Below are 21,874 nucleotides of genomic sequence, written 5' to 3'. Positions count from 1 at the left end.
ATGGCTCAGAAAGCAGTGAGCGAGGGAGTAAGCAGGACCATGGAGGTTGCGTTCCTGTTTCTGTCATGCAGTAGACAGTGTGTAGTGACAGATGCCTGCCTGTGGCCACCAGCTCCCTTCCTGAACCCAATGAAACTAAACTGCCCATGTCTTGACCGCTAATTTTGAGATAGTTTAAAAATAGTATGTGGTTTGAAAGGACCTATCCTTCACTGTTAACCACACTCTAGAATTATAAATAGAGTAAAACAGAAGGAATTATTGATCCATCTGTGAAACTGGATTTTAAAAATCTAAAAATTAGATACTTTTGTTTGACAAGGTAAACTTTTTAACGATGAAAACAAACATCGTGTAGTAGAGTAGGAGAGTGGACTTTGGAATCAGAAAATTTGGGTTTGAATCCCAGCTCTGCCACTTTCTGTGTTTCCTTGGATGAATTATTTGATCTCTTTGAGCCCTAATTGCCTAATAGTGTTATGAGAAATAATACATGTCTTACGAAGTTTAGAAAAAATATATGTGAAGTTTGTGCTTTGAATAAGTGACGCCTGTTGCTGCTGTTACTTTTGTTAGTGTTATTGGTTATGCGCCAAGTGTGGTAAACTGAGTCTCTTTACCTGATTCTTTCATTCTTCCTCTGACCTTGAGAGCTTCTCCCAGCAGGTTTTTATCCTTTATGTAGCTGATGCCGCAGGCCCAGCGTCACTGTGACTTACCAAGGTCACACAGATGTTTACAGGCGGACATAGGACTGGAACCTAGATCTTCTGAGGGCTCCTGAGGAGCTGCGTTTGCGGGGGGGTGTGTGTGCACATGTATGTTTCTGTCAGAATTTGTTTGCTGAATCTGGTCTCAGAAATTCATTTAATTTATCTAGAACTCTCAGGCTCTTTACTGGAATGTTAAAAAAGAAAAAAGACTCAAACAGTGAAGTGAGTTTTCTTTTGTGTCTGCTAGATCCCCATTAGAACCCTGTAGTCCCCCAAATGCCACTGGAGGTCAAAGACATGGTGCTTCCCCCATAGGATGGGTGAGCAGACCATTCATAGGTCATAGGGATTGGCTCAGGGTCCAGGACTGCCCTCTAGGAACAAATGTTCCCTCGTTTTCCCTCATTGTCAGGCCCAGCCTAGGCATTGGCGTTAGCTGACAGTGGTCTCATTTCCCCGAGAAGGAATTCGGGAGCTACAGAGGGGCTTTCAGGATCTGTCCCTTGGTGGAGGAGCTGCAGCACTAAGGCTGTCTCTGGTGGAGTTCACATCCAGGTTCACACCGCAGGTCTGGCTGCCCTGTTGTGCCTGTAAATAGTTGTGTTATATTTCCAATTGAACTGATGAAAACATAGAAATTAGGTAGCCATGCAGATAGAAGTTGTTTTATTATAGACTGGCTGGTTTCCTTTGAAAGTGCCTGACCTAGAAGTGAGGGAATTATATTCAACCACATTAATTTACCAGAATCACCTGTGTCCCCTCCCCCATTCCTACCCACGGTTTAAATCAGAGGTCTGAGATGGGATGGTGGTGTCTAGAGTTTGGTGAAAATCTATGCATGCTTTTGGCGTCCAGCAGGGATTGAGAACCACTGTGCCAGAGACCCAGAGTCCAGATTTTCACTCTTTCAGGTGCTACTTTGAGGCCTAATGATAGTAAAATGCCATGAGATGTAAGCACCTGGTATGTTTTTTCTGCTCAAACAACATGTGTGTTGTCTAATATTTCAGGCACACGACTTCGTCAAAGATGAATACAACTTAGTCTGTCAACTCTAAGCACATCCAATGTATGGGGAACACATTTACCAGACTATTTCAATATAACATGCTGAGTGCAAGAATAGGAGAGGTGCCAGTGAAATACCCAGGGTGTAGGGCAGAGTCATGGAAGGCTTCCTGGAGGAAGCATGAGTCCGTAGGATGCAGAGGAGTTTGGGAGGGAAGGGCCCCTGGGTAGAGGCTGCATCCTGAGCAGAGGCACTGGAGCTGCAAAGACCACTGCTGTTGCTGTATTAAAAGGAGAAGGAGCTGCTGTGTGGGGCTCTGAATCAGAGTCCTGGGCTGCAGGCTAGAGAGGAATGGGGCATCTGTGGTTGAGTTTCTGGGAGGGGGCTGAGTCTGGTGACTTGTGCCATCATTTGGTGAAGGAAGAGTCCCCGGAGAGGTGGAAATGTTGTGTGTGGCCATCTCATCTGATATGCTGAGGACCACTGGACGTGGGCAAGGGCTTCCCCTCTTGCACACCACACTTGTTCTTTGGGATCTGTTGCCGGCACCACGGGTTGTTGTCGGGATGATGAAGCTATTTCTGTTCCTGGTGCAGCTTGACTTTTCTCAGATTTTTCTTCTGCTGATGTGTTCAGTGTTATTCACAACCGAGAAGAACCTGGTGGGGAGTGAGGGTGGCATGCCTGAGACTCACAGCACCTCCCTCATTCTGTTGCAGCTCACGTGGAAAATGAAGAGCAGTACACCCAGGCTCTGGAGAAGTTTGGCGGCAACTGCGTATGCAGAGATGACCCAGATTTAGGAAGTGCGTTCCTGAAGTTCTCAGTGTTTACAAAGGAGTTGACAGCACTTTTCAAAAACCTGGTAAGCAGCTCTGTGTATGAAATGCTGCGGTTACTTCAGTTGGGAATGTGGCTCAGTAGAGGATACTTATGGTTTGTTTGATAAACTGGGAATGCATTTCATAGTTCCTTGGGTACCCAAAAGAGTTATGTTTTTATACACATTGGGTCAGTTTGGGATAAAGTTTAAAATTGTAATTTTTACTTTAACAAGACTTAAAATTCAGCTGTGCAATTTAAATGTACACAGCTATGGGACAAAATGGGTAAATGCATTCGTCGTCTTAAGGGCCTCTGACTTGAATTTTTAATAGTTTCTAAACTGTGTAGACTACTCTCCTTCTGGTAATTATAGTAGGCATTTAAGCTTATAATATTTAATAAATATGTTTCAGGCCCGTCTTACACAGCAAGGTAACCTGTAATCAAAGCACAGAAATTACCATGAATATTTAAAGGCCTTTTGTGCTCCCAAGTGTAGAACCTAAAAAAAAGCAGGACTGAGAGCAATGCCTCGGTTTTCAGCCGTGGGAATGCAGCGCTGGTGCCTGCTGCCTGTGGCTGCTGCTTGGTGCTGTGGGTGAATCGCGCCTTTCTTGTGCCTGGCAGCTCTGTGCTATCCTCGTGATGGGGACAACATTTTGAAGAAGTGGGCAGCCCAAGAGGGCTGTTTGGGACCCTGCCCGGGTGGAATGGACCCTGGGATCGCTCCAGCTTTTCTTTCCTGTTTTTCTTCTCCAGTTTCTCCTAAAGGTCATGGAAGGCCAGGTCAAGAACTCAGTAATGCTTTCTCTGTAGGCCACACACAACAGCATCTTTTTCGTGTCCTCTGTTAGGAAGCTCATAACAAGTGAAAAACATAGCTCATTCCTGAGATGGTGATGACAGTGGTTTTGGGAGACCGGCCTTAGAAGGGGAGAAATGAGGGAGCATCACATGTGAGTTCCTAATGGGAAGGGGAAGAGCAGGAGCACTCGGGCCCTTGCTCTTTCTCCTCGTCTTCACTTATGAACATTTCTGTAGGAAATGGTAAAAGTGAAAAACTGTTTCTCTGCTCGAGCTTTTCACTTAGAGGAATTTGAAATCCCCTGGGGCTTTGGTCGAGCTCATCCCCCTTCATCCTTATCCTAGAGTGGCGGCCCACCTGCTCAGCAGTGGAGCCCTCGCCCTGCCTCAGCCCCGTGCCCTGGACGCTGGCAGGCATGCATGGTGGGGTCTCATCACCAGGTCGGGAAAGAGTGGAGATTTTTTTTAAACTGGAGAAACTGCATGGGCCCAGGGTAAAGATCCGTAGATGCTGCCATGGAGGGCGTCTCCTGGTAGAAAAGTCAGTTGGCTGCCTGCTCTCCCCGCACCTGGGTGGATAAGCTCTTTCCATGCACACAGAGCTGCCTGTTAGCTTCCTGCTGCCTCACACTTCAGTACAGATGAGCAGCCTCCAGCATGAGGGAGACCAGAAATAGCAGAAAAATGAACGTACAGGAAGACTGGGATGCAGCATGCTATGAAAGAAGCCCAGGGACACAACTAAGGTAAGAAAATATAACGTTAAAAATCCAACAGGAAGGGCTGGAGTAGAGGAAATCTCTCAGAAAATAGATCAAAAAGACCAAAAAGTGGGAAATAGATAAAAGACGAGGATTAATTCTCAAGGCCCAGCATCCAACTGGCAGGTGTTTTAGAAAGAGAGAAGGATGTCATCAATGCAACAAATCTAAAGGCAGTTTCTAAAAATGGAACGGAAGAGTCTCCAAGTTGAGAGGCTCACAAGTACCCAGCGCAATAAGGGAAAAGACCTACCCTGAGGCATCCCTGTGTGAACTTGCAAAAGATCTTAAAAGCTTCCAGACAGCACCCGGAGGATTCAGAATCAGAATGGTGGCGAACTTCTCAGCAGCAGCACTGGAAACGTTACGGCATGGAGCAATGCCATTAAAATCGTGAGGAAACTAACTCAGCCTGGAATGATGCCCAGCCAATCAAAGACGAGAGTAGAATTAAAGATATTTTCAGACATGCAAGGCTTAAAAACTTTGGCTCCCATGTGTCATTTCTCTGAAACTCCTAAAGGATGTGTTTTAGTAAAATGAAGGGAAAAGCCAAGAAAGAGGAAATTGAGAGTCAGGAAACAGGACCCAACACAGGAAAGCAAGCAGTGGAAGGGAATTCCAAGAGGATCATGGCGAAGGGAAGTCCCAGCGGGACTGCCAAGCAGGGGGCCTAGAAAGCAGCCAGCCCAGGACGGCTGACGACATAGGAGACGGGTGGAGGCCCGGGTTCTGCTTCTCACTTCCAGACAGCCCTTTTACCTTTATTCAGCTGATATCTAGACCTAGATTGTCTCAGCTGTAACATGGAGATAATAATACCATACCTGATTGTGTGGATAGATTATAGCCAGCCGGTGACTCTTACACAGGATAGCTTACTTAATTCTTATGACAATCCCATAAGATCAGTCAATGTCATCCCCACTTTACAGATTAGATAACTGAGGCCCTGAATGGTTTGAAGAGCTAATATCTGGCCCGGCACAGTGGCTCACATGTGTCATCCCAGCACTTTGGGAGGCCAAGGTGGGCGGGTTGCTTTGAACCCAGGAGTTCAAGACCAGCCTGGGCAACATGGGGAGCCCCTGTTTCTACAAAAAATACAAAACTTAGCCAGGCGTGGTGGCTCACGGCCGTAGTCCCTGCTACTTGGGAGGCTGAGGCTGAAGAATTGCTTAAGCCCAGGAAGCGGAGATTGCAGTGAGCTGACATCACGCCCCTGTACTCCACCTGGGCGACAGAGAGTGAGACCCTGTCTCAAAAACAAAAGAAGCAGCAGCTAATATCTCTCTTGGGAGGCTCGGAGTCCTTGCCTAGGCAGGCCCACTTGGAGCACTCCACACCATGGAATCCGGACGAAACTAACTAGTCTCAGTTAACAAAAGGGCAGCTGCATAGTTAAATAAAAGGAATCCCTCCTTCTCCTTTATAAAATTTCCTGCAAAAGCAGAAAGCAGAGCAGGGCCTGCATGTTACAGCTGGTACGTTGCTCACCACCCTGTGGCTTTGCCAGTTTTTAATACTTCACATATCACTGCAGGTCCTAGTTGCTGTCCAGCTTTCTACAGAGAGTAAAGGTATCAATAAAGGTATCTGTGGCAGTGATTTGATGAGCACCCACCGGTGTAGCAATCACTGGGCTATGCATGAAGGATACTCTGTTTCATTTATTCCTCTTGGCAGCTGTGCAGGATAGTTTGTATCACCATCCTCTTAAGGCACGCAGTCACTTACAGGGCCCTTAGCTAGTGAGGGACAGAGTTGGGATTCAAACCCAGGTATTAACACTCCAAACCCATGTTGTTGTCATTGTGACATTTAAAGGAACCATGGCGTCTTGTCACCTTCTTGACTGATCATAAGGGTTCAAGTTTCAACTTGCACTTTATGGAAGTCAGATTGTTGATCCTATTTCCTGGCAAAGATCAAAGAGAGAGAAAATTTCTTATATGAGCCAAAATTAGCACTCACCATGCCTGGTTTTCCAGGCCATCGCCGGTGTGGAAGCTGCACAGCCAGAGGAAGGCCAAGTGGCGGCTCCTGCAAAGCTGGGCAAATGGGGAGCGGATTATGGCGGAAGTCTCCTTTTTTGGAATTTTGTGCACCTTCTTCTTCCTGTTTTTGGTCACATCTGGCTTATCTCATATCTTCCAAGCCTTGCTTTTGCTTTCCCTCAGGCATTTAAAACATTTCAGTTCTGTCTGGCTAAGACTCACAGTGCTACCTCTTGTCCAGAAAGAATAACAATTACCACCTACCTGCTTGGAGGCGTGAAAGAATGTTTATAAAGCAGTTGGAAGATCTCCAGAGAAATGCCAGCTTAATATAAAGCAAGATTTTCTTACTAATGGGTGAGATTCTCACCTGCAGAAGTCTGTGAATTTTCTCTGCGGTGATGCAGGATGAAAGGGAAAACCAGACAGCTCCAGAAATGTGACGTGTGAAATTAAAGTGCTTATGAAGTCAGCCTAGTTTCAGGGGTTCTTTTCCTCTCCCCCAATGGATGTGAGAATCCTGGAAAAACTCCAAGGGCCACCTCTGTGCTGAGAAGTGGCTTTCTAATGAAAGGCTGCATTTCAGGGCAGGTTTCTGAAAGGTTTGTTACAGATATGTAGTCTCTGTCTCCAGTGTTAGAGGATCGTTAGTGAAAGATGTCCTCACGGTCTGCAGAACCCGCTCCACGTGAAGATCAGCATCCATTGAAAGCAGGAGCCAATGGGTGCTGAGGAGAGGACAGAGTTGGAGCATGAGATCTGAGGTGACCCTGGGCTAAGGAGTTTTCCCTCACCCACGTTGATAGAGGAAATGGAAAGCTCTACCAAGCAATGTGTGTATCCATCATCTTTTTTTTTTTTTTGAGACGGAGTCTCGCTCTGTTGTCCAGGCTGGAGTGCAGTGGCACAATCTCAGCTCTCTGCAAGCTCCGCCTCCCAGGTTCATGCCATTCTCCTGCCTCAGCCTCACATGTAGCTGGGACTACAGGTGCCCACCGCCACGCCTGGCTAGTTTTTGGTATTTTTAGTAGAGATGGGGTTTCACCACGTTAGCCAGGATGGTCTCGATCTCCTGACCTCGTGATCCACCCGCCTTGGCCTCCCAAAGTGCAGGGATTACAGGCGTGAGCCACCGCGCCCAGCCTTTTTTTTTTTTTTCCCCAAACACAGATGATGTGAGTTAGAAGACTTTTTTTTTTTTTTTTTTTTTTTTTAGACGGAGTCTCGCTCTGTTGCCCAGGCTGGAGCGCAGTGGTGCAGTCTTGGCTCACTGCAGCCTCTGCCTCTCGCGTTCAAGCGATCCTTCTGCCTCAGCCTCCCGAGTAGCTGGGACTACAGGCACGTGCCACCATGCCCAGCTAATTTTTATATTTTTAGCAGAGACGGAGTTTGACTGTGTTGGCCAGGCTGGTCTTGAATTCCTGACCTCGTGATCTGCCCACCTCGGCCTCCCAAAGTGCTAGGATTGCAGGCATGAGCCACCATGCCTGGCCAACTTTTGTTTGTTTGTTTGAAACAGAGTCTCACTGTGTCGCCCAAGCTAGAGTGCAGTGGCGCGATCTTGGCTCACTGCAGCCTCCGCCTCCCGGGTTTCAGCTATTCTTGTGCCTCAGCCTCCCAAGTAGCTGGGATTATAGGCGCGAGCCACCACACCCAGCTAAGTTTCGTATTTTTAGTACAGACGGGGTTTCTCCATGTTGGCCAGGCTGGTCTCGAACTCCTGACCTCAAGTGATCCACCCGCCTGGGTCTCCCAAAGTACTGGGATTACAGGTGTGAGCCACCACCTGTAATACCAAAGTACTGGGATTACAGGTGTGAGCCACCACGCCCGGTCAGAAGACATTATAGCTAACCTTACTAGGGAGGTAGTAAGGTTCTGTTGGGACAAGCAGTAGTTTGTGGCTTTGTCATATGTGCTGCACCTGGCAGAGGGGCATCCTGGCTTGGCTGCATTGGTACTAGTACAGCAGGACTCTGCCCAGTGCTGTCAGGCTTAGGTTAAGTGTGAGCTGATTGTCCATATTAGTAAGGCTTGTCTCATCACTCAATATAGACATCTTGCTACCAGAGGTCCTCACCCTCAGTACTTCCATAGACTTTCTCCTAACTTCTTGTATTGCAAATGTCTTAGATTCTTAAATGTCTTACTTTGTTTTTTAATTAAACAAGAGCAATGATCATAGTATCATCTTTTTGGGAGGAAGATTTAAGTCACTGTTTTAGACATAAACTAATGAACTATGCTGAAATCTAGAGACATCCCCAGTGGCTTGGGGTACGTGGGAATATCCGCCCTTGGATTAGTCCTGGACTATTAGGTGTCCGTTTCTGACATTTGCTTTTTAATATTCTGACACTTTTTCTATTGGTTGCCCTTTTTCCTGCTGTCAGTGCTTGGGTGCCTCTAAGGTCTCTGTTTCACGATGCTGCGAGCTGAAGAGCAAGGTGACTTGGCTTGTTAGACTTGGGTGCAAATTAGGAGTCCATAGGCTTCGCGTGAGGAGGGCTTGAGGGCTAGGGCTTTGAGTGAGGAGGGGAGAGAGAGTACCTTGATGAACTTGCTGACAGTCGCTTTGGGCCCCTAGAAACCTCTGCCATTTAGATTTTGGCATGGCCTCATTTATAGTTGGAAATTCCTTATCTAAGACCCAAAAGACTTCAACGCTAAGCTATGTTCTATACTTACAAATCTCTAACCAAAAACAAAAGCACATTGTTTGATCGAGATGATGAACAAATAAGGCTGGTGTCAGATATCTACATTTTGGTTGTGGCATAGCCACATAATAGATTTCCATTGGACTTGGATACTGTTTCTTTTTGGGGTTGGGAGGGAATGCTGCGATACGGTAACCCCCATACAGAGAAAGTGGGAGAAGCCATATTGGGCAAAGATAGCGTGGTGAGGCCTTGGGCGTGGGAGGGAGAACTCACAGAGACGAGGACTGGGCACCTGCTGGGTGCTATCCATGCGCTGGTGCTGTATGGGGCGGTGACCTCTGGCAACTCCTGCCTGGGTAGGGGACACAGATGCTTTTATTAGAAGACATGTGCCGGGACAGCCACTGGCAGCCTGCAGAGCCCTGAGGGTACAGCATTGGAAGCAGGGAGCAGTGACTCCCCGCCCTGAGCCCTGGGTCCCTGCTTCCCTGGATCCCTGAGGGTGGAGGGGCACTGCAGTATGGCACTTGTCCATCTGCACACAAGCCTGCTTGCAAGGTTTAGAAATCAGTTTCTTCACAATTGTCAAATGTGTGTAGGACATGCTGTTTCTGTTTGAAAGTATTAATGAACCTAAAACAGGGTTTGTTTTTGTTTTTGTCATTGTGTGTTTTCTTAATTGCTGGCTATTAAAGGGACAACTGCCACGATGTAGGTGACCTCAAACTTAGAAAAAAATTGTTTGCCAAATCTACAAGGTACTGTGTGGAATGGCTCTAGTGGGGATGTAGATAGGGGGTGGAAGGGCTGTAGGGGGTGTAGATATGCGGTGGAGGGGCTGTAGGGGGGGTGTAGATACAGGTGGGAGGGCTGTAGGGGGATGTACATAGGTGGGAGGGCTGTAGTTGTGGGGGTGTAGATACAGGGTGGAGAGGCTGTAGTCTTGGGAGTATAGATATTGGTGGAGAGGCTGGAGTAGTGGAGTGTAGATATTGGTGGAGGGGTTGTAGTATTGAGGTATAGATATTGGTGGAGGGGGTGTAATAGTGGGGTATAGATATTGGTGGAGGGGCTGGACTAGTGGGGTATAGGTATTGGTGGAGAGGCTGGAGTAGTGGAGTGTAGATATTGATGGAGGGGTTGTAGTATTGAGGTATAGATATTGGTGGAGAGGCTGGAGTAGTGGAGTGTAGATATTGGTGGAGGGGTTGTAGTATTGAGGTATAGATATTGGTGGAGGGGGTGTGATAGTGGGGTATAGATATTGGTGGAGGGGCTGGACTAGTGGGGTATAGGTATTGGTGGAGGGGGTTGTAGTAGTGGGGTATAGATATTGGTGGAGGGGCTGGAGTAGTGAGGTATAGATATTGGTGGAGGGGCTGGACTAGTGGGGTGTAGATATTGGTGGAGGAGGTTGTAATAGTGGGGTATAGATATTGGTGGACAGGCTGGAGTAGTGAGGTGTAGATATTAGTGGAGAGGCTGGAGTAATGAGGTATAGATATTGGCGGAGGGGGTTGTAATAGTGGGGTATAGATATTGGTGGACAAGCTGGAGTAGTGGGATAAAGATATTGGTGGAGGGGCTAGTGTAGTGAGGTATAGATATTGGTGGAGGGGCCGTAATAGTGGGGTATAGATACTGGTGAGGGGCTGTAATAGTGGGGTACAGATATTGGTGGAGGGGGTTGTAATAGTGGGGTATAGATATTGGTGGAGGGGTTGGAGTAGTGAGGTATAGATATTGGAGGGTCTGGAGCAGTGAGGTATATATATTGGAGGGTCTGGAGCAGTGAGGTATAGATATTGGTTGACAGGCTGGAGTAGTGGGGTATACATATTGGTGGAGGGGCTGTAATAGTGCGGTATAGATGTTGGTGTAGAGGCTGTAGTAGTGGGGTATAGATATTGGTGGAGAGGCTGTAATAGTGAGGTATAGATACTGGAGGGGCTGGAGTGGTGAGGTATAGATATTGGTGGTGGGGCTGTAATAGTGGGGTATAGATATTGGTGGAGAGGCTGTAGTAGTGGGGTATAGATATTGGTGGAGGGGCTGTAATAGTAGGGTATAGATATTGCTGGAGAGGCTGTAGTAGTGGGGTATAGATATTGGTGGAGGGGCTGTAGTAGTGAGGTATAGATATTGGTGGAGGGGCTGTAGTAGTGGGGTATAGATATTGGTGAGGGACTGTAGTAGTGGGGTATAGATATTGGTGGAGGGGCTGTAGTAGTGGGGTATGGATATTGGTGTAGAGGCTGTAGTAGTGAGGTATAGATATTGGAGGGGCTGTAGTAGTGGGGTATAGATATTGGTGGTGGGGCTGTAATAGTGGGGTATAGATATTGGTGGAGAGGCTGTAGTAGTGGGGTATAGATATTGGTGGAGGGGCTATAGTAGTGAGGTATAGATATTGGTGGAGGGGCTGCAGTAGTGGGGTATAGATATTGGTGGAGGGGCTGTAGTAGTGAGGTATAGATATTGGTGGAGGGGCTGTAGTAGTGGGGTATAGATATTGGTGGAGGGGCTGTAGTAGTGGGGTATAGATATTGGTGGAGGGGCTGTAGTAGTGGGGTATAGATATTGGTGGAGGGGCTGTAGTAGTGGGGTATAGATATTGGTGGAGGGGCTGTAGTAGTGGGGTATAGATATTGGTGGAGGGGCTGTAGTAGTGGGGTATAGATATTGGTGGAGGGGCTGTAGTAGTGAGGTATAGATATTGGGGGGGCTGGAGTAGTGAGGTATAGATATTGGTGGAGGGGCTGTAGTAGTGAGGTATAGCTATTGGTGGAGGGGCTGTAGTAGTGGGGTATAGATATTGGTGGAGAGGCTGTAGTAGTGAGGTATAGATATTGGTGGAGGGGCTGTAGTAGTGGGGTATAGATATTGGTGAGGGGCTGTAGTAGTGGGGTATAGATATTGGTGGAGGGGCTGTAGTAGTGCGGTATAGATATTGGTGTAGAGGCTGTAGTAGTGAGGTATAGATATTGGAGGGGCTGGAGTAGTGACGTATAGATATTGGTGGAGGGGCTGTAATAGTGGGGTATAGATATTGGTGGAGAGGCTGTAGTAGTGGGGTATAGATATTGGTGGAGGGGCTGTAGTAGTGAGGTATAGATATTGGTGGAGGGGCTGTAGTAGTGAGGTATAGATATTGGTGGAGGGGCTGTAGTAGTGGGGTATAGATATTGGTGTAGAGGCTGTAGTAGTGAGGTATAGATATTGGAGGGGCTGGAGTAGTGACGTATAGATATTGGTGGAGGGGCTGTAATAGTGGGGTATAGATATTGGTGGAGAGGCTGTAGTAGTGGGGTATAGATATTGGTGGAGGGGCTGTAGTAGTGAGGTATAGATATTGGTGGAGGGGCTGTAGTAGTGGGGTATAGATATTGGTGTAGAGGCTGTAGTAGTGGGGTATAGATATTGGTGGAGGGGCTGTAGTAGTGGGGTATAGATATTGGTGTAGAGGCTGTAGTAGTGAGGTATAGATATTGGAGGGGCTGGAGTAGTGACGTATAGATATTGGTGGAGGGGCTGTAATAGTGGGGTATAGATATTGGTGTAGAGGCTGTAGTAGTGGGGTATAGATATTGGTTGACAGGCTGGAGTAGTGGGGTATAGATATTGGTTGACGGGCTGGAGTAGTGGGGTATAGATATTGGTGGAGGGGCTGTAATAGTGGGGTACAGATATTGGTGGAGGGGCTTTAATAGTGGGGTATAGATATTGGTGTAGAGGCTGTAGTAGTGGGGTGGTAGATATGGGATGGAGGGGCTGTGGGAGAGTATCGATATGAGGTAGAGAGGCTGTAGGAGGTGGGGTTATGGGGGTAGGGGCTGTGAGGGGTGTATATACGGGTGGAGGGGCTGGCGTAGTGGGGGTGTAGACATGGGGTGGAGGGGCTCTAGGGGTGTAGAGAGGGAGTGGAAGCGCTGCAGGAGGGTGTATATACCACGTGGAGAGTTGTAGTACTGGGGGTGGAGATACGGCCTGGTGGGGCTGTAGGGGATAGAGATACCGGGTGGGAGGGCTGTAGTAGTGGGGGTTGTGAGTGAAGGAGGTCGGAGAGCCACATCCGCAGCAGGGGTGCAGAAGAGCAGCCGTGTCGGCTTGGGTGCCTGCGAGGGGCCTCAGGGACGTTTCCCAGACTTTCTTAAAGGCAGAAGAGCGGCTGCTGCAGGTGGAGGCATAGGGACCACAGGTGTTCACTGTTCTAAGAAGGGTTGATAACGGAAGAGGAAAGCAGGTGGGAAGGGTTCCTAGGGTGAGAGGGGCTTGAGCCTGTTTCTGGGCCCCAGGGAAGGAGCTGGAAGCTCAAGGTTGATGAGAAGGAAAATGGGGGGCTGTGAGCTGTGGAGACCCTGTGCCCCTTTGTCCTCGGGTTGATGAGCCCAGCCAGGAGTCAAGCCTCTGCTCCTGGCTCACTGAGGGAATTGTCAGCGAATTGATAGAAATTCAGCATGTGCTTGTTTGCATTCCTCCTTCTTTGGGAACTTTCAGCTGTTTGGTAATCATTGCTTAAAATCTGAAGCCTGGCACCCCATGTCAGTGCCCATATACTCCAGGTTCCAGCTTAGAAGGCATGTGGGCAGGGTTTGTACCATTGGTGCCCCAGGGGCCCTGGCCGGACATCCACAGAGCATCACTGGAATCGCCTGGGGCTTCTTAGAATTCCAGCCTCTCAGAGGCCTGCAAAGCCAGAATCTTAGTGTGTAGGAGCCCCAGGCAATAGCAGGCAGTCAAGCTTGAGCAGCACTGCCCTGGAGCAGAGGTCCTCCAAGTGCAGCCCCTGGGCCAGCTGCACCAGCAGCACCGGAATTGTTAGAAATGCGCAGCCCCAGCCTCCACACCTCACCTGCAGGGTTGTGGCTCTCCAGCTGGAGTGCATCAGCATCGCCTGCGTGGCTTGTTAGACCACACCTGTTGGACTCCCCCGGGAGTTTCTGATTACGCAGGTCTGGGATAGGGCCCAGGGTTTTGCATTTCCTGTTCCTAGTCATGCTGGCCTTGCTGGTCAGGAGCCACACTGAGAACCACTGCCCCAAGGACAGCCTGGGTCCAGTGCTTCCGACTCTCACCCTTGGCGAGATGGAGACTTCGGGTGCCCCAGGTCCTGTGGAGGTCAGAGCTACTTCCTAAACCTGGATTCTTGGAGGTAATACATTTGAAAAAGTACTTTCATTTCTGGTTGATGGCTTCAGCAAATGTTTTACCATCACCCGGTTTTAGAAGTAGTTTTGGGTGCCTGAGTCCTGGGTTCTCCAGTGCTGCTCTCCGGCTCCCAGAACCGGCCTTCAGCTGGTCAGTGTGGTTGTTGGTGGCCGACTGACATGTCCAAGCTTATCCTTTATTCTAGTGGAGAAGGGGGCAGAGGGCCCAGTTTTCTCTCCACTTAGAGCCTGAAAGATCAGAGCTGTTGACTGCCAGAGAAGCAGCATTAAGAGCAGAAACCAGGTCAGCGATTTTCCTCCTTGTTCTGGTGTGAAAGTTGCCAATGTGTTTTTGGCAGCTGGCTGGTTTTGATCTTTCAGTTTGTGTTAAACACTTAGGATCAGCATGGGCTCCCCCTTCTCCTTTTTAATTAAACAGCAACTGTGCTGCCAGGGACGGGCTGGGCGCATCTGTTCGGGAGGGCCCTGTGTGAGAGTGCATAGATGGGAGTGTGTGCATACGTGTGCTTGTCTGTGTGCATGCATGTGTGTATGATAGACCTCAAGGCAATTCTGTGGCCCAGGGGATCTGTTCACTTACACCAAAAACGAAAGTGGCCTAGGTGATTGTATTAGTCTGTTCTTGCACTGCTATAAAGACATATCTGAGACTGGGTAACATATATATAACACATATATAACACACACATATATAACATATGTTTAATTGGCTTACGGTTCCACAGGCTGTAGAGGAAGCATGGCAGCATCTGCTCTGCTCGGCTTCTGGGGAGGCCTCAGGAAACTTACAGTCATGGTGGAAGGTGAAGGGGGAGCCAGCACTTCGCATGGCCGTGGGCAGGGGCAAGAATGAGGCCGGAGGTGCCACACACTTTTAAATTCACTTGCTACACAGTACCAAGGGGCATGATGCTAAACCAGTCATGAGAACTTCACTCCCGTGATCGAGTCATTTCCCACCAGGCCCCAGCTCCAACACTGGGGATTACAATTGGACATGAGGTTTGAGCGGGGACACAGACCCAAACCACATCAGTGATTTTCCTGTTTAGAGTTTCCTTGTATGTACCTGACGGGCTGCTCTGTGTAAAAGGGAACAGGAGGGCTTTTCGATGGAGACAGCATCTAGGATGGCAGCATGTGCCAAGCCTCAGCTTAGCTTAGCCTGGCCTGGCAGGTGTAAACCATCTTGCCCTGTGGCAGCAGGAGTTTCAGTCCAGCTGTCTTTAATAGTGAGCTGAGAGGAAGAGCTCTGGCTTCACTGTTCTAGCCAACTCTGCTGCTAATAGTTGTGTGATTTGGAGGCAACGTGGATGACTCAAGCCTCTGTTGCCATACCTGCAAAATGGGGGTCACGGCACGTACTTCTCAGAGTAATTGCAAGGGTTGAATGGGATTAAAGGGCCCTGTGTCATCTGGTGGTTTATTCAGGCCATTTTAGTCAGTACCTTGTGCTTCTCAAAAATACTTTCTGCCTGGATACCCGTTCTTTCAGATAAGCGGCCTTTAGAAAGAACAGAGAGCTGTCCTTTGAACCTGCCAGTCATACTCCTGCCCCAGGACCTTTGTGTTAGAGTCCCGTTGGCCCAGAGCGCACTTCCCCCAGGTCCTCATGTGGCTCTCTGCCCCGCCTCCTTTGCGCTCTGCTCCAAGACCACCTTATAAAAAGGCCTTTCTGACACTATTTGAAAGAGTCTCCATCCCACAAATGATCATGGCATCTTTATTTGTGGTATCTGTAGTATCCCCCAAACTGGAAACAACTCAAACGTCCATCAGCAGGTGTCTGGCTAGACGGCAGTGTAGCCATATGATGGAACAGTGCTGGCCAAGAAAAAGAAGTGAACTACTGGTACACGCAACTACATGAATGAATCGCACAGTCATGCGCAGTCCCAAAATCATGATGCAAGAAGCCAGATGAAAAGGCGTACATGCTGGATGATTCCAGATACCGTATATAAAATTCCAGAAAATGCAGTGTTCTCTGGCAAAGAAGCAGATCAGGGGTTGCCAGAGACTTGGGGGTAAGGAGCTGGGGTTGCAAAAGGGGCACAAGAAAACATCTTCTTGGGGTGAGAGGGTACTTTCCCAGTCTGGATTTTGGTGATAGCTTCATAGGAATATCCATGTGTCATAGCATATCAAGTCATACTTTAAATGTGTGTGGTTTATTGTCTGTCTGTGACACTTCAATAAAGCTGCTTAAAACTTTTCAAAAGCCATTTGTCCAAAGTGTTGGTGCCCAATAGAACTGTTTGCGTTGATGGGAATAGTGTGTATCTGCTTTACTGAGTCTAGCAAGTCTCTAGCCACATGTGACTATTGCATTTGAAATGTGGCTAGTGCAACTGAGGAACTCAATTTTTAACTTCATTTAAGTTTAATCAATTTAAATGTGAAGAGGGGCATGTAGCTATTATCTGTCCTGTGGGACATCACAGGTCCAAAGCCCACTTTCCGCTCTTCAGTGCCTGCCTCACACACATGTTGTATGCCGTGGGCTCTGGCTCCTGGAGGTGGCTGGAAGCTTCCAGCACTGGAAGGCTGTTTCACACTCGGATACCCTTGTTAATGCTGCAGCCTCTGCTAAGAATGCTCTTAATTGATACAATGAGGTGTGAGGTCTTTCTACAACTGCCCACCCTTAGACAAGGTGTTGCCTGGCCTGTGCAGAAGGTGAATAGGTGGTTTGCTTTCTCTGAAGCCGTGCTTTTTCCTATTTAACTCTTATGACTGAGCAGCATTTGCTCGAATTAAAATCTCCCCACATTTCAAAGCGTCTTTTCTACCTCTCAAGTTTCTCATAAATTGGGCATATTCAAATAAGTGACATGATGCAGGCAAGCCTCAGGTAAGATCCTTTGGCCATGTTGTATATTACATGGTAACAAAATGACTTTTTAAAGGAAAAGCTGATTATCCTCGAAGAGAGTTGGATTCTGTTAAGAGTTTTGGAGGTGAGCCCTGGGAAGACCTGTTATTTTCTAGACCTTTGAGGCTAGAGCTGGAAAGATTCTGCCCAGTGACCTTTGGCTGCTCCTTAAAAATAGCTATGATGTAAGAATCCTGTCTAGCTTCAGGCTTCTAGATGGGATCCCTTTGGGCAAGATCATTTGGCAAAGCAGAATTACTCACTGCCTAAGTCAGAAGGCAGCACTGCAGCTCCCTGGGGTGGGGCTGCACCTCCACACTTTGGCTGGATCAGCAGCTGTTTATCAGTGGCCAGAGAACAGAGAGGGTGACCTGTGAACTGAAGGGTGGGGGAAAGTAGAAAGTGACAGAGCTGCAGGCAAGGAATTTTAAGATCCCCACCACCACCATCCACCCCCACCAAAAAATGAAAAATATTAGGAAGGACATTGTGAAGAGATGGCTGTTTGGCTGGCTCTATTCCCCTGCTCTGTGCCTTCTGGCCTATCTTTGTTTGCTCATCAGCTGTGACATTAGCATAATGATTTTGTTCTTTATATCTAATAGCTCTGTGTGCTGCCTGCCCCACTGACTGAATCATTTTATTTCTACTTGTGAGATCACAGACCTTTGACTACTTACTCACCTTGTCAGACATATCCAAGTGAACTCGGGGGAAAAGCTAAGACAGGAAGTAGGGGTGGGGAAAGGAAGGATTGTTATTTTGAAAGATTGCCTGGGCTGGGTGTGGTGGCTCATGCCTATAGTCCCAGCACTTTGGGAGGCTGAGGTGGGTAGGTTGCTTGAGCCCAGAAGTTTGAGACCAGCGTTGGCAACATGGGGAGACCCTGTCTTGACAAAAAATAAAAATAAAAAAATTAGCCAGGCATGGTGGCTCATGCCTGTGGTCCTAGCTACTCGGGAGGCAGAGGTGGGAGGATCACTGGAGCCCCACTGTGCTCCATCCTGGGTGAGAGACACTCTCTCAAAAAAAAAAAAAAAGAAAAAAAAGAAGTTTGCCTGCTTGTTGGTCCAAAGTTAATAGCAGTGATTAAGATTAATAATTTGTATTCAGGTTGCACTCGATGTTTTAAAAAGCCATTTTACATAATATATTTGTTAAAAGGGAGTCAGAACATAAGAGAAAACCCTATGCTTTCTTGGTGCTAAGGAAAATATTCTGGTTGGGTTACCCAGGGATAATGTAATTCTTCCCATAGAGCATGAAAATGTCATTACTCATAAATTGAGACTGGAGCTGCCTGAGCACAAGGGATATGTAATCATCTTCTGGCTGTGGTTTTCGTCCCTCTCGGCCAGAACTCGAGGATGGCTCGTTCGGCTGCGGGCCTGAGGCTGCCGGACACACAGAGGAAGCCCAGAGCCTCAGGCTGCAGGGCACACCTGCCGAGAAGGGCGTCTGGCCCCCACGCACTTGTTCTCTGGCCCAGACAGAGACCAGAGTGGCCATGTCCTGGGAAATTCTCCCTGAGCCACAAGGCGTGTGTGCTGTGTGGGTTGCATACACCAAGCATGGAAAGGCAGAGGCAAGCAGGCTGATGTCCAGGAGTCTGCAAGCATTATTAGTGAAGCCATTGATGGGGATTCTATTTATATTTGTGAGATTTTCTTTAAAAAGTAAACACCTTTGTTAAGAAGCATATTTTACGTATTATAAAAATCACCCATTTCAAGTGTACACATCAGTGATTTCCAGTAACTTTACCAAGTGGTGCAACCATCACCTCAAATCCGTTTTAGGACATTTTCTTCTCGCCTTAAGGACCCTCATGTTCTTTTACAGTTAATCCTATCTTCCCCTTTGCTCCAGGCAACCACTGATCTACTTTTCAATCTCTATTATAATAATTTATTTTCTGATTAGAAAAGTAATAGTTTCCCATTTTGGATAATTTAAATAATTCCAAAGAGAAAAACTGTGAATGAAACCAGAATCCCCCTCATTGACCTGGCACCAGGCTTCTCTCTCTCTAGCTGCTGCCTTCTGCTGACTCCTTGACTGCCACGGCTGGCAGGGTCCACACCAGCACTTCGACCACCCTCTATGCCATTCCTTTTGCCCAACCTACCCCTGCCCCCACCTCACGATGCCCCATCTTTTGAAGGTCTGTCTCACATCCACTGCTTAACAGAGATTTCCCTGGTATCCAGGCTAGAAATAATGTTCTCTTCATGGAAGTTCCATGATGTCTCAGTCCTGGCTCCTCTGGTATCTAGGCTAGAAATAATGTGTTTTCCTTGAAGTTCCATGGTGTCTCATTCCTGGCTCTCAGAGTTTCCACTTGGTAGTTTACTTACCTAAACATGGGGCGTGTCTCCCCGTTCACCCGAGGGGAGAGGCTGTCTGAGGACTGAGGTCCTCACTAGCTTGTTTTTGTTTCCTAACTCATCCGTACACCCCCCTCTCCTGCCACCACTGCGGCCACATGTGGCTCCTTTACAGTGCTCATCAGAGCTGTCCTTGCAGCCTGGCCAACGTGGTGAAACCCCGTCTCTACTAATAATACAAAAATTAGCCGGGCATGGCATGGTGGCCTGTGCCTGTAATCCCAGCTACCTGGGAGGCTGAGGCAGAGGAATCACTTGAACCTGGGAGGTGGAGGTTGCAGTGAGCCAAGATCATGCCACTGCACACCCGCCTGGGCAACAGAGTGAAACTGTGTCTTAAAAATAAAAAAAAAGCTGCAATTGGTTGTTGAGTGTCTCATTGCCCACTAGGCTGCGGGCCCTGTTCCCAGCATCCAGAGGTCACACTCACTGCTGAAATGAACGAAGAACGAAAGCAAGCCGGCCAAGTGGGTCTGCATGTCCCTGGAGTGTTCACTCTTCTCCACTTGAATGTTTTTGCTGTAGGTCCCAAAGCATAGTTGACCTCTTCTCACCCTAATCTATTATTAACAGCACCTAAGTTCTTATTGGAATTAAATAACGAATAACCTCAAAATAGATGGATAAACCAAATTGTGATGAATTTCTTTTTCTCTGCTGCAGAGAATCTTGTTTTTCCCACTCACTCGTGTACATTCATGTCTATACTCCCCCTTCATGAAAAACCTAAGATTCTCTTTAGAAATGTGAATTTTAACTTGTGGACACTTTAACTTTCTTCCCCACAACCCACCTTATCACTGGGTGGTTCTGGTGCCTTTGGCTCAGGCTGCCCCCGCCAGCCGCCGGACAGCGACTCTAATCCTCCCCGTAGGCTGCCTTCTTTCTTGCACGTGCCTTGTTCTAGACCGCACAGCATTGGCTCCCAGCCAGGCAGGGTTCAGGACCAAATTGACCTGCGCCGGTGACTCTGATTGTGGTTTTGTATGATCGTGTAGATGAGTGGGCAGTGAGCATCTCAGGGGTCAGTAACTGGGACAGTTACCCTTCCTTCTTCCCAAGCCCAGGCCAGCTGGCCTGACCACCTAAAACCTAAGTCACTGTTTTCTCACCTTTCATCAATGAGGAGCCATTAGTATCTGTGCAGTGTAAAATATGCTACTATGTGGTGTTCTTAGAATTTTACATTCTTGGTGTGTATGTACATAATTCTTCCTCTGAAAGGGCAGGCGTCGTGTTTCATTTACCTTTGTAAATTTATTTTATTTTATTTTTGAGACAAAAGTCTCTCTCTGTTACCTAGGCTGGAGTGCAGTGGTGTCATCTTGGCTCACTGCAACCTCCGCCTCCTGGGTTCAAGTGATTCTCCTGCCTCAGCCTCCCGAGTAGCTAGGATTACAGGCGTGCGCCACCTCGCCTGGCTCATTTTTGTATTTTTAATAGAGATGGGGTTTTGCCGTGTTGGTCAGGCTGGTCTCGAACTCCTGACCTCAGGTGATCTGCCCGCCTCGGCCTCCCAAAGTGCTGGAATTATAGGCATGAGCCACCACACTCAGCCTCCTTTGTAAATTTACCTACTGTTGCTGTCTGCAAAATAGGTGCTCAATAAATCACTTGAATGAATGAATTCACACATGCATTTGCTATATTATGTTTGGTTTAAGGTGTTAATAGAACTAACATTTTATCTGAAGCCCCTGTAGATTCTGTCTTTCACATATTCGATGCTCAAAAAAATATTTCAGTATACTGATTTCTTCCATCAATATTTTTTAAGCCTCTATTTTAGGCCAAGCCCCATGCTAAGAGCTCTGGTAAATATAAAATACAATAAAGGTGGATGCTACCCTTTAGAACTTAGGGTGTGAGATCACTAAGATGAACACAGAGAAGAGCCTGCCAAGTGCCTTAAAACATTTAGAAAAGGGGCTGGGTGTAGTGGCTCATACCTGTAATCCCAGGTCTTTGGGAGGCCGAGGCAGGTGGATCACCTGAGGTCAGGAGTTTGAGACCAGCCTGACCAACATGGTGAAACCCCATCTCTACTAAAAATACAAAAAGCCAGGCATGGTTGTGGGTGCTTGTAATGCCAGCAACTCGGGAGGCTGAGGCGGGAGGATCACTTGAACCTGGGAAGCAGAGGTTGCGGTGAGTCGAGATCACGCCACTGCACTCCAGCCTGGGTGAGACTCCATCTCCAAAAAAAAAGAAAAAAAAATAGAAAAGAAAATATTGGAGGATTTGGGGGAGGGAGGGATCACCTTCTGCTGGGGTTGCTTAGTAGAGAAGGTGGCGTTTGAGTAACTCCTGATGGATGAGAAGGCTTTGAACAGCAGGGATAGGGAAGACGTTTCCGTCGAATAGAACAAATTGAGCACATGCGTAGAATCAGGGAAGGAGAGAGTTCAGTTTGGAGAAATATGAAGATGAAACATGGTAAATAAGGATGGATTGTGGAGAGTGTGAAATGCAGGAATAAGTAGTTTAGTCTTTATTAGGGACAAAACCCCAGACAAGCCTGCCATAGCCCTGAAGCGGGGAGTGGGGCAGGCAGAGACTAGGAAGCGGCAGCAGGGAGCAGGGGAAGCCATAGCCTTAGTCCTGAGAAGGAGCAGTGAGGCCCAGCCGAGGCAGTGGACGTGAGAATGGCATGGAGGGAATGTTGGAGG

The 21,874-nt window shown here is 47.8% G+C and overlaps 1 protein-coding gene across 7 annotated transcripts in view; it reads left to right on the top strand.

The window, feature by feature from the left end:
• The window catches only part of ASAP2 (ArfGAP with SH3 domain, ankyrin repeat and PH domain 2), a 200,340-nt gene that overhangs the window by 87,576 nt on the left and 90,890 nt on the right, over positions 1 to 21,874 (top strand). For all 7 annotated transcript variants that reach the window (XR_010149630.1, XM_016946784.3, XM_016946765.3 and 4 more), the window contains exon 3: positions 2,445 to 2,590. Coding sequence is in view for 5 of the 7 variants with exons in the window: in XM_016946784.3 (XP_016802273.1) it covers positions 2,445 to 2,590 (146 nt within the window). In the remaining 2 variants the exon portion in view is untranslated. The remainder of the gene's footprint in view (positions 1 to 2,444; positions 2,591 to 21,874) is intronic.

The sequence above is a fragment of the Pan troglodytes genome, chromosome 12 (assembly GCF_028858775.2).
Source record: "Pan troglodytes isolate AG18354 chromosome 12, NHGRI_mPanTro3-v2.0_pri, whole genome shotgun sequence".
In the NCBI taxonomy this organism is placed as follows: domain Eukaryota; kingdom Metazoa; phylum Chordata; class Mammalia; order Primates; family Hominidae; genus Pan; species Pan troglodytes.
Note: the sequence above shows the minus strand (reverse complement) of the source record. Positions and strands in the feature narration are given on the sequence as shown.